At 34.5% G+C, this 13,714-nt stretch overlaps 1 protein-coding gene across 3 annotated transcripts in view; it reads right to left on the minus strand.

Annotated features, from left to right (window-relative positions):
* Window positions 1-13,714, minus strand: part of BARD1 (BRCA1 associated RING domain 1) — an 87,289-nt gene that overhangs the window by 59,766 nt on the left and 13,809 nt on the right. For 2 of the 3 annotated variants that reach the window (XM_009238068.4, XM_024243577.3), the window contains exon 3: window positions 10,769-10,917. The exons of the other annotated variant lie outside the window; for it this stretch is intronic. In XM_009238068.4, coding sequence (XP_009236343.2) covers window positions 10,769-10,917 — 149 coding nt within the window. The remainder of the gene's footprint in view (window positions 1-10,768; window positions 10,918-13,714) is intronic. 3 annotated transcript variants of the gene reach the window in all.

Here is a 13,714-nt window from a genome sequence, read left to right on the forward strand (position 1 = left end):
ACAGAAAAAAAAGAAAAAGAAATCTGTTACATGAAATTTATTGCTCCCACATGGAGCTCCCGAAGAATTTTGTTTATAGTTCCCCTAAAGTGTATCATCTTTTAATTATGTACTTCTTTCTCAGCTCCTAGAGTATGAACTCTTTGATAGCAGATATTCACTCATTCAATAAATACTTAATGAATCTGACTTTGTGCCATATCCTAGAGACTGAAGATATAGCAGAGAACAAAACATGAAACTTATATTCCAAAGATAGTACCCAAAAAAACCCATAAAATACAAATCTAACAGAATGTATAAGTTCTGTTTGCTAAGAATTACAAAATACTTATTAAAGAATTCTACACAAATGGAGAGATATACCATGTTCATGAACCATAACAATATTGTTAAGATGCCTATTGTTCCAAACAGATTTACAGATATAACAAATCCCAATGTAATTTCCAGTAGGCTTGTTTGTAAAACTCAACAAGCAATTATAAAATTTACATGGAAAAAGAAAGGTACAATTTGAAAGGCAAAAGACTTAGAACGACCAACATAATACTGAAGAACCAAGTTGGAGGACTCATACTATATGATTTCAAGACATATCTCTGACAAAATGAATACAGGGGATTAAAGACAATAGTCATGACCCTTTAGGTATCATCTAATACTAACTTCAAGCTGTATAACCAAAGATTAGTAAGAATAAATGAACAATAACTACATATTCAAACATAATCTCTTAAGCAAAATAAGCTACATACACATTATATGTTTTCACTTACATCAAATATAAAACAGTCAAAACTAATTTAATGTGTTAAGTCAGAATAGTAGTTGGTTACCCCTATAGGGAAAAGCAGTGACTGAAAGGGAGCACAAGAGGGGCTTCCAGAGTATTGTTTTTGTTCTGAGTGAGTTCAGTTTGTGCAAATTCATCAAACTATACGGTTAGAAAATATATATTTTTTCTACATATATATAAAAAATGCTTTTTAAAAATTTTAAAAATATAGATTTATAATCAAGAATTAAAACACAAAGATTCCATTGAGGGTAGACAGAATATACAAAGATTCAGTAGAGTTTTTAAAAAGAAAAAAAATTGTCTCTATGTACACAAAGTGCCACATTTTGTGAGAGATACTCTTCTTTACAATCACCTGCTACTTTAATTAAGGTCATCAAGGAAGGCATCAAGGAGAAGCTGATTCTTGAGCTGAGATGTAAATGATATAAAGGAAACAGTCCTGTGGCTCTCACATCCAATGCAGAAAAGGGATACAATGTTTTATATTGTAGAATTATCACTCTGACTGCCATGTGGAGGAGAAACTTTGGGAAGAAAAGAGTAGAAACAATAGCCAATTATGTGGCTATCATCCAAGAGGAAATATATTGGCTCTGACAAGTGTTACAGTAAAAGAAATGATAAAAAGCATTCTAAAAGATCACAAGTTAACTACACCAAGAGGCAAGAGCAAGATGATAAAATGTTCAAAGGCCCAATAGCAGAGAGCATATACAGTTGTTCCTCCATTTTATTGGGGGACTGGTTCGAGAACTCCCTTGGATACCAAAATACCCACATACTCAATTCCTGTACTCACTCCTGGAGAAGCAGAGTGTGGAAAAAGTCACCCCTCTGTATACTTGGGTTTTGCATGCCATGAATACTGTATTTTCCATCTGGATTTGCCCAAAAAACATCTGTATATAAGTGGACCCATGCAGCTCAAGCCTATGTTATTCAAGGGGCAACTGTAATAAATTTAAGGAACTAAAGGATGGCCAGTATACCTCACTTACAGAGACCATGGAAGAAAGTGATTTTTAAAGAAAATGTGGCACATATACACCATGGAATACTATGCAGCCATAAAAAAGAATGACTTCATGTCCTTTGCAGGGACATGGATAAAGCTGGAAGCCATCATTCTCAGCAAACTAACACAGGAACAGAAAACCAAAAACCACATCTTCTCACTTATAAGTGGAAGTTAAACAATGAGAAGACATGGACACAGGGAGGGGAACATCACACACCAGGGCCTGTCAGGGGGTGGGGGGCAAGGCGAGTGAGAGCATTAGGACAAATACCTAATGCATGTGGGTCTTAAAACCTAGATGACGGGTTGATAGGTGCAGCAAACCATCGTGACACAGATATACAGACTAATGGAACAGAACAGAGCCCTCAGAAATAATGCCACACATCTACAACCATCTGATTTTTGACAAACCTAACAAAACAAGCAATGGGGAAAGGATTCCCTATTTAATAAATGATGTTGGGAAACTGGCTAGCCATATGCAGAAAACTGAAACTGGACCCCTTCCTTACACCTTATATAAAAATTAACTCAACATGGATTAAAGACTTAAACATAAGACCTAAAACCATAAAAATGCTAGAAGAAAACCTAGGCAATACCATTCAGGACATGGGCATGGGCAAAGACTTCAGGACTAAAACAATGTCCTGAAGTCTTTTACTGCAATGGCAGTAAAAGCCAAAGTTGACAAATGGGATCTAATTAAACTAAAGACCTTCTGCACAGCAAAACAAACTATCACCAGAGTGAACAGGCAACCTACAGAATAGGAGAAAAATTTTTGCAATCTATACATCTGACAGAGGACTCCAGAATCTACAAAGAACTTAAACAAATTTACAAGAAAAAAACAACCCCATCAAAAAGTGGATGAAGGATATAAACAGACACTTCTCAAAAGAAGACATTTATGCGGCCAACGAACACGAAAAAAAAGCTCATCATCATCATTAGACAAATGCAAATCAAAACCACAATGAGATATCATCTCACGCCAGTTAGAATGGCGATCATTAAAAAGTCAGGAAACAACAGATGCTGGAGAGGACGTGGAGAAACAGAAACACATTTACACTGTTGGTGGGGGTGTAAATTAGTTCAACCATTGTGGAAGACAGTGTGGCGATTCCTCAAGGATCTAGGACCAGAAATACCATTTGACCCAGCAATCCCATTACTGGGTATATACCCAAAGGATTATAAATCATTCTACTATAAAGACACATGCACATGTATGTTTATTGCAGCACTGTTCACAATAGCAAAGACTTGGAATCAACCCAAATGCCCATCAATGACAGACTGGATAAAGAAAATGTGGCACATATACAACATGGAATACTATACACCCATAAAAAGGATGAGTTCATGTCCTTTAGCAGGGACATGGATGAAGCTGGAAACCATCATTCTCAGCAAACTAACACAGGAACAGAAAACCAAACTGCATGTTCTCACTCATAAGTGGGAGGTGAACAATGAGAACACATGGACACGGCGGGGGAGCATCACACACTGCGGCCTGTCGGACAGAGCGGGGTCAGTGGAGGGATAGCATTAGGAGAAATACCTAATGTAGATGACAGGTTGATGGGTGCAGCAAACCACCACGGCACGTGTAAACCTATGTAACAAACCTGTATGTTCTGCACATGTATCCCAGAAATTAAAGTATAATTTAAAAAAAAAAAAAAGAAAGCCATTTGTTCTTTCCATTGAAGCCTTTTCTTCCCTCTACCTCTTCCCATTAATTTAGGTTTATAAACTCCCACTTTTACCTGTTTGGAGAGTCACATTTTTCTGTGAACTCACATGTATATTCATAAATAAAAATCTATCTTTTCTCTCGCTAATCTTTTTTACAGTTTAATTCACAGGCCTCCATACAATGAACCTAAGAGTATAGAGGAAAAGTTTTTCTTCATTGACAAATCATACAAGTCATCCACTTTTCTGATTTTGACAATCAACTCCCTTCAAGTTGTCTTACGTTGTTTTTGTCTTTGGGATATTCATTTTCTTCAAGAAAAAAAAATTGCCTTAAAATTCTCTCTCACCCCATGAAAACATAGGTAAAATTAACCCAGCTCAGCCCAGCACAGTGGTGAGCACATGAATAGACAGTACTCAGTAAGTACTAGTGAATAAATTATTTGATATTCTCTTAAATCTTTCCAAATCTCTTTATGTAAGAGATGTTAGAATTAATTTTAAGAGCTAAAAGAAAACTTGAAAATAATTTAGTCTAATTCTTTCATTTTAACAATGAAGGACTAAAGTTAAAACAAAAACAAGGAAGGAGTCCCCTAACTCCCAATCTGGTGCTCTATCTCTCCACACAAACTGGATTAGCAAAAGGTAATTTCAGGCCCAGAAAAAAAAAAGAAAGAAAGAAAGAAAGAAAAAAAGAACATTAGAAAGGGAGGAAAGTTGGAAAAATAATAATCTGATAAGATTAAAAACAATAATTAACAAATGATTTCATGTTGCCTGACACACATTCTCCTAATTAACAGACAATCTCCTCTGACCAACCAGGCTTCTTACAATATGTTTAGTTATTCCTATTTAAAAAAGAAAGAGAAGAAAAGAGAGAGAGAGAGAAAAAGAGAGAAAAAGAAACTACCCAAATTTTGTTTTCCTCCTTAAAAGTCACTCTTCATTCAAATCAAAAAGAACTCTGCATAAAACTTTACTTACATTACAGAACCAAAGAAAACTTTTAATGGAATGGAGTTCTAAACCTAAGGTAGTTTAAGAAGAAAACCAGCGGCCACTAGTCTTACTCCTAAGGGCTAACATCCACCATATAGGAAATAAACATCTGATGTTACTAAGGTGTTCAATAACATTTTCAAATGGTGATTATTCTTGAGACCTGTTAATACTTAAGAGATACAGTATTATTTTCATTTTCTTACTGTATTGGGGAATAAATTTCTTTTCAACATTCTCTTGTCCTTATCAGCAAAAGAAAAGTATATCATCAATTATTTTTTATTTCCTTTAAGTCATTTTTTATTCACATAGAACAGCTTGTTTTATTGTTTTACCAGCTTAAAATTATTAATACACCAGAAGATCGTTAACGATCATCTCAATTCTTTCAAGTTCAAAATTGCTTCTTCTGCCTATTCTTTCACCTCATATTTCTTGAGTACAAAAGTCCTATCCTTAAAAATATATTTACCTGGTAAAAGAACCTTAAACAGGTAAGAAATGGGAAATAGGCTTTGAAAAATAAAATAATTAGTACTTAACTCTAGAAATTTCAGACATGATCCCTGTCTAGCAAAAGAGTAAAGATTTTCTACTCCAAAGTGTACCATCACTTCCTGCAGATGAAATGGAAGCACTACATTGAAAAGGCAGTAAAATGATAAACCTACTGAAGGCAGGAGTATGTATATGAATAAGGGCAGATTCTCCTACATAAACCTTTAAATATCATAGCTGAACATGACCTGGTCCACAAAGTGTTATTAAGACAGGATCTTGGAAAATAGTATCCATTCACATAGAGACTTTATGTCTAGATTCAACAAGGTTTTTTCTTTGCAGTGGTAAGTAGATTTCAAAACCAAGTCACTTCTGATATAATCTCAAGTCTATAGGAAAGGTCAAAATGAAATGTTACCAGGATTACTTTTCAAGAAAGACTCAGGATTACAAAGACATAACGGTTAATCCTCTGATAGTCTGTAATAACTTGTATTTGATTTTTTTAAATTATTTTAAACACAGATGACATTTTCAATTAAAACCATGTCAAACCCTGAGGTTCTCAATGTTTGAAAAACTTTAAAAATGTAGAATTGAGCTTTTAAAGGAAAATTAAGGCTTATACATAGCAGCAACATACTCAATTGACTAAAAAACCTCAATATAAAAAGAAGAAATTTCATACTCAGGTGTACATATTTCCCACCTTATAAGTGAGTAAATGAAGATAATATATTCAATGTAATTGATATGAACACAATTTTACTATTCATCTGGTAATAATAACTTTACTCAAGAAGATTTTAATTATGTATCTTGCATAACTAAGCAAGGAGCACAACAAAGATGACTGTATATTCTGAATTTTATTAGATATTCTGAATATCTAAGGTAATATTCTAAGATAAAACTGTAAAAAGCAAAACACTACTGCTGGAACATAAATCACGTTATTAACAGCTACCAACAATTTTTATGGGTGAATGCTTCTCAGCATGATAAATCATCATATTCATTTCATGAAGAAAAATATTGGTCCTTCCTCTGCACAGAAAATTCCTTAATGATAACATTTAAAAGAATTCTATTCTCTGAATTTCAGAGTACATCACAAAATATTGAGGAACAGAGATGCATGTGTTACTAAGGAGCTGCTTGGCCAAGTTTTTTCCTAAAATTTAATAATCAACTATAGAAAAAAGAGGCAGTTAGAAAATGTGATTTAGCTATCATTAATCTACATCAAAGGATTATAATCATGTACATTGTGTGCCTTTCAAATTATTCTCTATTATAGGTTTCACAACAGAAGTTGAGAAATCTCTTTGACGAACCAGTCCCTTATTAAAAATCAAAGGAAAGTCCTTTGCTACCATCTGTGCAACATTAACGCCTTCACTGAAGAATGATTATTTTGTAAGTTAGGAAGCATTTAGCTCTATTTAAGAAAAACAACAGCAACACAGCTATTCAAACATTCATCTTCCTCTATTATAAAAAAGTCATAGCCTATATGAAACACTATGTAATCATTACAGAAAGACGAGCATCTCTCTCTAAAGCAGAAAATAGAAAAGGAAATTGTAATACTATAAAAGCATAATCAAAATTTTTTTTTAATGTCACCGACACCAACATGTTTCACAGAACCTGACCAGCACCTGCAAGGTCTGACTTAATATGATATGGTTGAAGAGAAAATAAAAACTTTTAAATTTAACTCCATTAGTAAAAAGAAGATCATGTTATAAAGGATAAGGTAAAATTATCCGTAAATGGTTGTCAGCAAAATTTGACAATCTCCTCTTTAAAGTACACTGAACCAAGAAAAATCTGTTCAAGTATTTAGAAGCTCATTTTAGAAAGTATTACTATAAATTAGGCTTCTTTATCTCCAGTATACCATACACTATGTTCATGATTTGACAAGTTCTTCCTAATTGCCCACCTTAATTACAGTAATTATATATATTATAGTAAATGCAAGTAACAAGGTTCATTTGAAAGATAAATTGTGAACTACAGGGTTTTTAAAAGAGAAAATGTGAGAGATGTTCACCATTCCACTTAATTCATCATCTTCTACACATGACCATTTAACAGAATCATACAATTTTGGAGTGACAGCTTAGGAATCACTTAATCTAATACCCTTATCCTAATGAGATCATTTTCCAATCTCATTATTATTATAAAGAAGACCAACTGTCATTTGTCCCCAACTATCAGTTCCTGGTATACAGTTTACCTTCTAACCTTTTAGTTCTAGAAGTACTTAACTAGATAATCAACTACCACAAAGGTACTGCATAAAATACACTGAATAGACAAACTATAAAGAAACAAAGGGAAATGTTCCAGAAAAAAATCTCAAACGCCCTTCAAGGCTAGTTTGTTTTGGGAAGAATTTGGGATGAAAAGTTGGGGTCTATACAACTTGTATTAAAGTAGAAAAAGCTCTACACCATGGAATTTAGAGATCTGGACAGAAGGTTATAATTCAATATGTTTATACTCTAAATTTATTGTCATTTCCTATCAAAGTAGCAAAGAAAGATATTACCATTATAATTTTTTAAGAAGGCCTATGAATGCATAGATGTTATCATTATGAAATGAATTACTTAAACCAAATTCGAAGAATGTATTTTCAAATTATTTTCATTAGGTCAGGCACAATTAGCTCATGCCTGTAATCCCAGCACTTTCGGAGGTCAAGGTGGGAGAATCATTTGAAGCCAGGAGTTCAAGACCAGCCTGGGCAACACAGCAAGACCCTACCTCTTCTAAAAAAAAAAAAAAAATTAATTGGCTGGGTGTGTGGTGGTGAGTGCCTGTAGTCCTAGCTACTTGGGAGGCTGAAGTGGGAGGATCTCTTGAACCCAGGAGTTCAAGGCTGCAGTGAGCCATGATGGCCCCACTGCACTCCATCGTGGGCAACAGAGCAAGACACTGTCTGTCTCAAAGTAAACAAACAAATAATTTTAATTAAGTTTAGTCTCTAGGATATAAATTAGCACTGCCAATTTTTATCCAACTCAATTCAACAAACATAATGAATACCTACACTTCTAACCAAAAAGTTGTGCAAAATAGAAAAACAGTAAATTTACAACACAACTACCCTGTGTGGCCTGGGTCTTCAGTTTCCTTAACTACAGAATAATGGGATTAAAGACGACCTTCGTGTTCCTAAATTTCGGATTATGTGTTATCTAAACAGTGAACTTCAACTCAGCTTAATATAAGTAACGTTGAGGGCAGCAGTGCTTAAGTCTGGTAAGGACTAAAGTAATTATTCCTAATTACAATAAGGAAAACAAACACAAAATGGCCTTTGGGAAATTAATCGGTAGAATTTTCTCTCCAATCTCCAACTCTATTTAGATGAGAAAGACTACATTCTTAAAGGCCTCAGAAACTTGTTCTAAACTCAATTTTCCTAAATATCTTTAATGATGAAATATGAAGAAAGCATTTCATATTCCATAGTCCTCAAAATATAAATGATTCAAACATCACTAGCTAGAATAAAATTTCTGGAAACGAGTCTATCTTACTCTTTTTTGCACCCCTATGGTATGCCATAACTGAGAGCGGGAAATCCATCAAGGGTTACCCTGCTCTCCATTTATCATCATTAAAAATGTTATATTGTTATAAATTGTGTTCCTCCCCCACCAAAATTCACATGTTGAGGTCCTAACCCCCCAGTAACTTAGAATGTGACTTTACTTGGAAATAAGGTCATTGCAGATGTAACTAGCTAAAATGAAGCGATACTGGAGTAGGGTGGACCCCTAATGCAATATGACTCCTGTCCTTTAAAAAGGGGGAGATTTGATACAAACAAGGAGAAAACCATGTTAACATAATGACGGCCATCTACAAGACAAGGAGACTGGCCTAAAACAGGTTCTGTCTCACAGACCTCAACAAAGAACCAAACTTGCATACACTTTCATCTCAGACTTCTAGTGTCTGGAATTGTGAGACAATAAATTTCTGTTGTTTAAGCCACTCAGTTTGTGATACTTTGTTACAGCAGTTCTAGCATATGAATACATGACTATACAGCAACTGGTGAAGAACCAAATCAAAATATCATCATAGCCACAAATCCCAAAGTAGCACTCCAAATTTCAATGCAAAGCCAATAATCCTAACAGACCACACCCTCCTAAGAATCTAACAAAAGTCACTTTCACACAAACATGAACAGTTTTCACACTGCACAATTAACTCAAGAAGCTCACCGATCCCTTACCCGCTTCAACTCTGAACACTGCCAAAGCTGCATGGGCCCTTGATTAAGAACCCCTGCACTGACCCTTGGTATCTATGTGGGGAGAGAAAGCTAGATCACACACCAATCTCTTTTAACTAGAAAATAAACATTGTCAGTACCGTCTTTGAATAAGAAGAGTTCAGATGAACTAACGACAGAATTTTTCTTCAGTGTGTTCTTAAAAAGGTTTACAACTACAATATCATTTTTAAAAAAGGGCAACTTTTAAAAATGTGTGCGTATAGTTGCATCTGAAAGTAAGAAAAACTTCTGCACTACAGCACATTTTATCATAAAAGAATGGAGCTGAACACAATGACGCAGATAACTAGCTGAAGGAAAATTTTCATAGGTATAAAGTGATGTAAGTTCTAATTCTTAAAAATATGGACCTGTGGTAAGACTCAAAAGTTTTTGCCACATTTCTTTATTTTGTATAATCAACTTCATCTTTAGTGGCTGACAATAAGACATCATGGCAGGATTCTAAGAACAAAAGATTTAAAAATAGAAATCTAACAATTTTATATGAGCATTATCACTCATCCATGGCATCCTGCCAGTCAAGAACAGGTTCTTCTACAAACACAGACTAAAATAGGATGATCTGGTCAATAAAAAGACAACTCTAACATCCAATTATGAAGATACAAAACATTTTACTTTCTTTCCACAGTTAATTAGTTCTCAGCAGAAAGCACAATGGAAAGATATATAGTTAATACACAGAGTCTAAGGACAATTTGAAAAACGTTAAACCCCACTTAAATAGAAAAGAAAATGAATATTAGATTTCTGCTCTTTCAAAATGTGCTCATCTAATTAATTCAGTCTAGAAAAGTGATCCATGGAAAAATGTCGTATTCTATCTTAGGAAAGTGTATTTAAGTGAGTTAAGTGCTATTAAGGCCAAAATCACTATTCCATATATATTCTACAGAAGTTATCATAAATGTAAAAAGCAGGCAGTGTAAAGTGGCAAAAAAGTTCCTGGATTTACAGTCAGAAATGGGCTTTATTTCTCCAGCTTCTAGTACTAACTATACATGTGGCTGTAGGCAAGGTTATTTCACCTCTCTGGACCTTGATTCCTCAACTATAAAATAAGGGGGTTAGACTTTAATTATCTCTATGGTTCCTGTCATTTCTCAAAATGATCTTCCAAAAAACCACCGGGTGTGGTGTCACATGCACGTACCAGGGAGGCTGAGGTGGGGGGAATCCCTTGAGTGCAGGAGTTCAAGTCCCACTTGGACAACACAGAGAGACTCAATGGCTATTAAAAAAACAAAACAAAACAAAACAAAACAAAAAACTACAGATTTTAAAATCTGAAATATGTATTTCAGAATTCCAGACAGACGTTTTATATACTTTATGAATATGAATTCATAAGTTTTTAACTAGGAGAGATAGGGATAGTTCTTACCTGAGAGCTTATTGTCATATAGCAAATTTCGAAGCTTACTACAAAGTTGAATCATGCTGTCCAGTTGTCTATTTATCTTCACGTCTTGTATCCAGGCCGGGGTGTAACATACTGGACATCCAGTTCCAATGCAGTCACTTACACAATTACTTTAAAAGAATTAAAAAAAAAAAAAAAAAAAAAAATCAACCCATTAAGCAGAATCTGAATTCCAAAAATTAAACAGTTTGAACAGAAATAAATGGAGCAGAGGTTATTCTAACATACAAAGGTCAACTGTAATATCCTTGTTAAATACTGTTTTAAAAAGTAAAATACATCAAATCTGAAGTTGCTCATTTAATTTGCTATGAAGAGACTTTACTTAGCCTGATATTAGTCTGCATAACTTTTCCTACAAATAAATCGGTAGCTTCTAAAGGTTACAGAGATGTAACAGAAAGACAGAATGTCTAATGCATAGTAGTCGTGCATCCTAACTTTTTCTATCTTAACATTCCATGAAAATACCTAAAACTACTGCAGAGACTGGGAAAGACCTTTTGTTTTGTTTTGGGACTAGTATCTCAAGGCTTTAAAGTAGCTTTTGGGAAAAGATTTTTGACTCTTTCAGACAATTTTAAAACCTGTAGACTCAATTACCTGGGTTATCTAAGCACTAAAGTTTCAGAGTTATAAGAGTTTTTCTAATTTTGGGGTTTACAGACCTTTTGCAAATCTGATGAAAATCTATACATACTCATGTAAAAAGAGGGATTCACGATCCCCCCCCACAAGCCCATCTGTGAATTCCAGAATAAGAATTCTATAAATCTCCTCCTTCATTGGCCTCACCAGATGGGTTCCAGTAGGACTGAGTAAGTAATGTAACAGTTAAAAAGCCACATCTTCCCCAAGCACCACAGGACATTCCTTGTCACAGGACCCAATCCTCTGTAGGCAGAAAGGATTCTTACTCAATATGAACTATCTTCAGACAAAACCTATGCCATTTCTAATTTTTGTATCCTTGGCTTCTAGCACGATTCCTGACAGAACGTAACTCAAAAAAATTGTAAAATGAATCTGTAACCCATACCAGAGCTGGAAGAGACTTTTGGGATCATCTAATTCAAAAAATGTCACTGGGGTCAATAATGTCAACTTTCTTTAGCAAAGGATCTTCTGTACATTTGTTTGCTAGTAGTTAAGAACTCTAACTTGGAACCCCAACACAAAAAAATATGTAAAACTGATTACTCATGCAATTTAAATCATTTGTGCAATACTTAATTACCAGTAAAATACAATCCGAAATCAATTCATCAAGAACTACCACCTCATTTTTGGATGAAGAAAATAAGATCCAGTTATTTAAGTTAGTTGTAAAGCACTGCACTAGTACTCAGATCAGACTAGTATTTTATATATTCTGTAACATTTTACAAACTATTTGCAAATTATTTTATATACATTAATTTGGAATTCTGAAAAAATGTCATTTTTCAGTGGATCTGTATAGCTCAGTGAGTGAAGATTTCTCAAATGACCCGTGTGTGATATCACAAAATCATGCTGAGTAAAAGATAAATTCAAAGTACTAGATAAACCAATGAAATTTCATATAACAGAGTATAAAAATTTATTGATATAGTTTCAGATTCCACACTGTGATGAACCTAAAGAAAACAGCACTTGTTGGCCAGGCATGGTGATTCATTCCTGTAATCTCAGCACTTTGGGAGGCCCAGACAGGAGAATCACTTGAGCCCAGGAGTTCAAGACCATCCTGGGCAACATGGCAAAACCTTGTCTCTACAAAAAACTACAAAAATTAGCCAGGCGTGGTGGGGCACACCTGTAGTCTCAGCTACTTAGAAAGTGAGATTGGATGATCACCTGAGCCGAGAAGTTGAGGCTGTAGTGAGCCATGATCGCATCACTGCACTCCAGCCTGGGTGACAGAGTGAGACTCTTGTCTTCACAAAAAATAAAAATAAAAAAGCACTTGTCAAGTTTTGGTGTAGTATTAAAGAAGAATAGCCACAATTATCTAAAAAAAGCTACTGAAAATACCTCAATACTTCTTCCAATTACAATTACGTATAAAGCCAGATTTTCTTCAATCAAAAAAAGTATCACAATAGACTGAATATATAAGTTGAGAATGTAGCTGTTTTCTATTCAGCAAGACAGAGATTTGCAAAAATGTACAACAGTGCCACTCTATTTTTTTTTTGATTTGTAAAATTGTTATTTTTCCTTACAAAGTGTTATTTGTGTTTGTATTAATGGGTTTATTATTTTTAAATTAATTCTTTTTTTAAAAAGTCTCAGTTTTGTATGGTAAATGCATGAACACACAAAAGCTCTTTATGGTTCTCAATTCTGAAGAATGCAAAGTGGTCTGAGACCAAAATGTTTGAGCACCCCTGCCACGTGTCTTAAATTGCATCTTAGAGAGCAGATGAATTACTTTTATCAGTTGAACTGAGCTATGTCAAAATCATTTTAAAACCTCATTGCTGAGCAGTTTTAACTCAAAACCTGCAAGAATAAAAACAGCTATCATAATTTTTGGCATTATATAATCAAAACAAATCAAAACTGCACTGAATGAATTCTTTCTTATGTCCATGTCATATACACATAATCATTTTCTCTTTTAAGATGTTCTCATGTCTCAACCTTTTATTGGCTGTTTTAAGTCACAGAGTCCTTTAGAATCTGATTAAACGTATGGATCCCCCACCCCACCACACACACAAACCAACTTTGCATAAAATATCATGGAGTTCATTATGCTCTAGCAGCTTTGTGACTGACCTATTGTATACAGTGAGCAAACCCATCATCCGTCAGCTGAAACAAAATACATCTGCTTGCTACAGAGTGGGGACAGGGAGTGGGCATCATTTCGTAAGCAGATCCATGGGAGGCGTTTTGGAGGCAGTGACATTTCAGCTG

This window comes from Pongo abelii, chromosome 11 (assembly GCF_028885655.2).
Source record: "Pongo abelii isolate AG06213 chromosome 11, NHGRI_mPonAbe1-v2.0_pri, whole genome shotgun sequence".
Classification (NCBI taxonomy): domain Eukaryota; kingdom Metazoa; phylum Chordata; class Mammalia; order Primates; family Hominidae; genus Pongo; species Pongo abelii.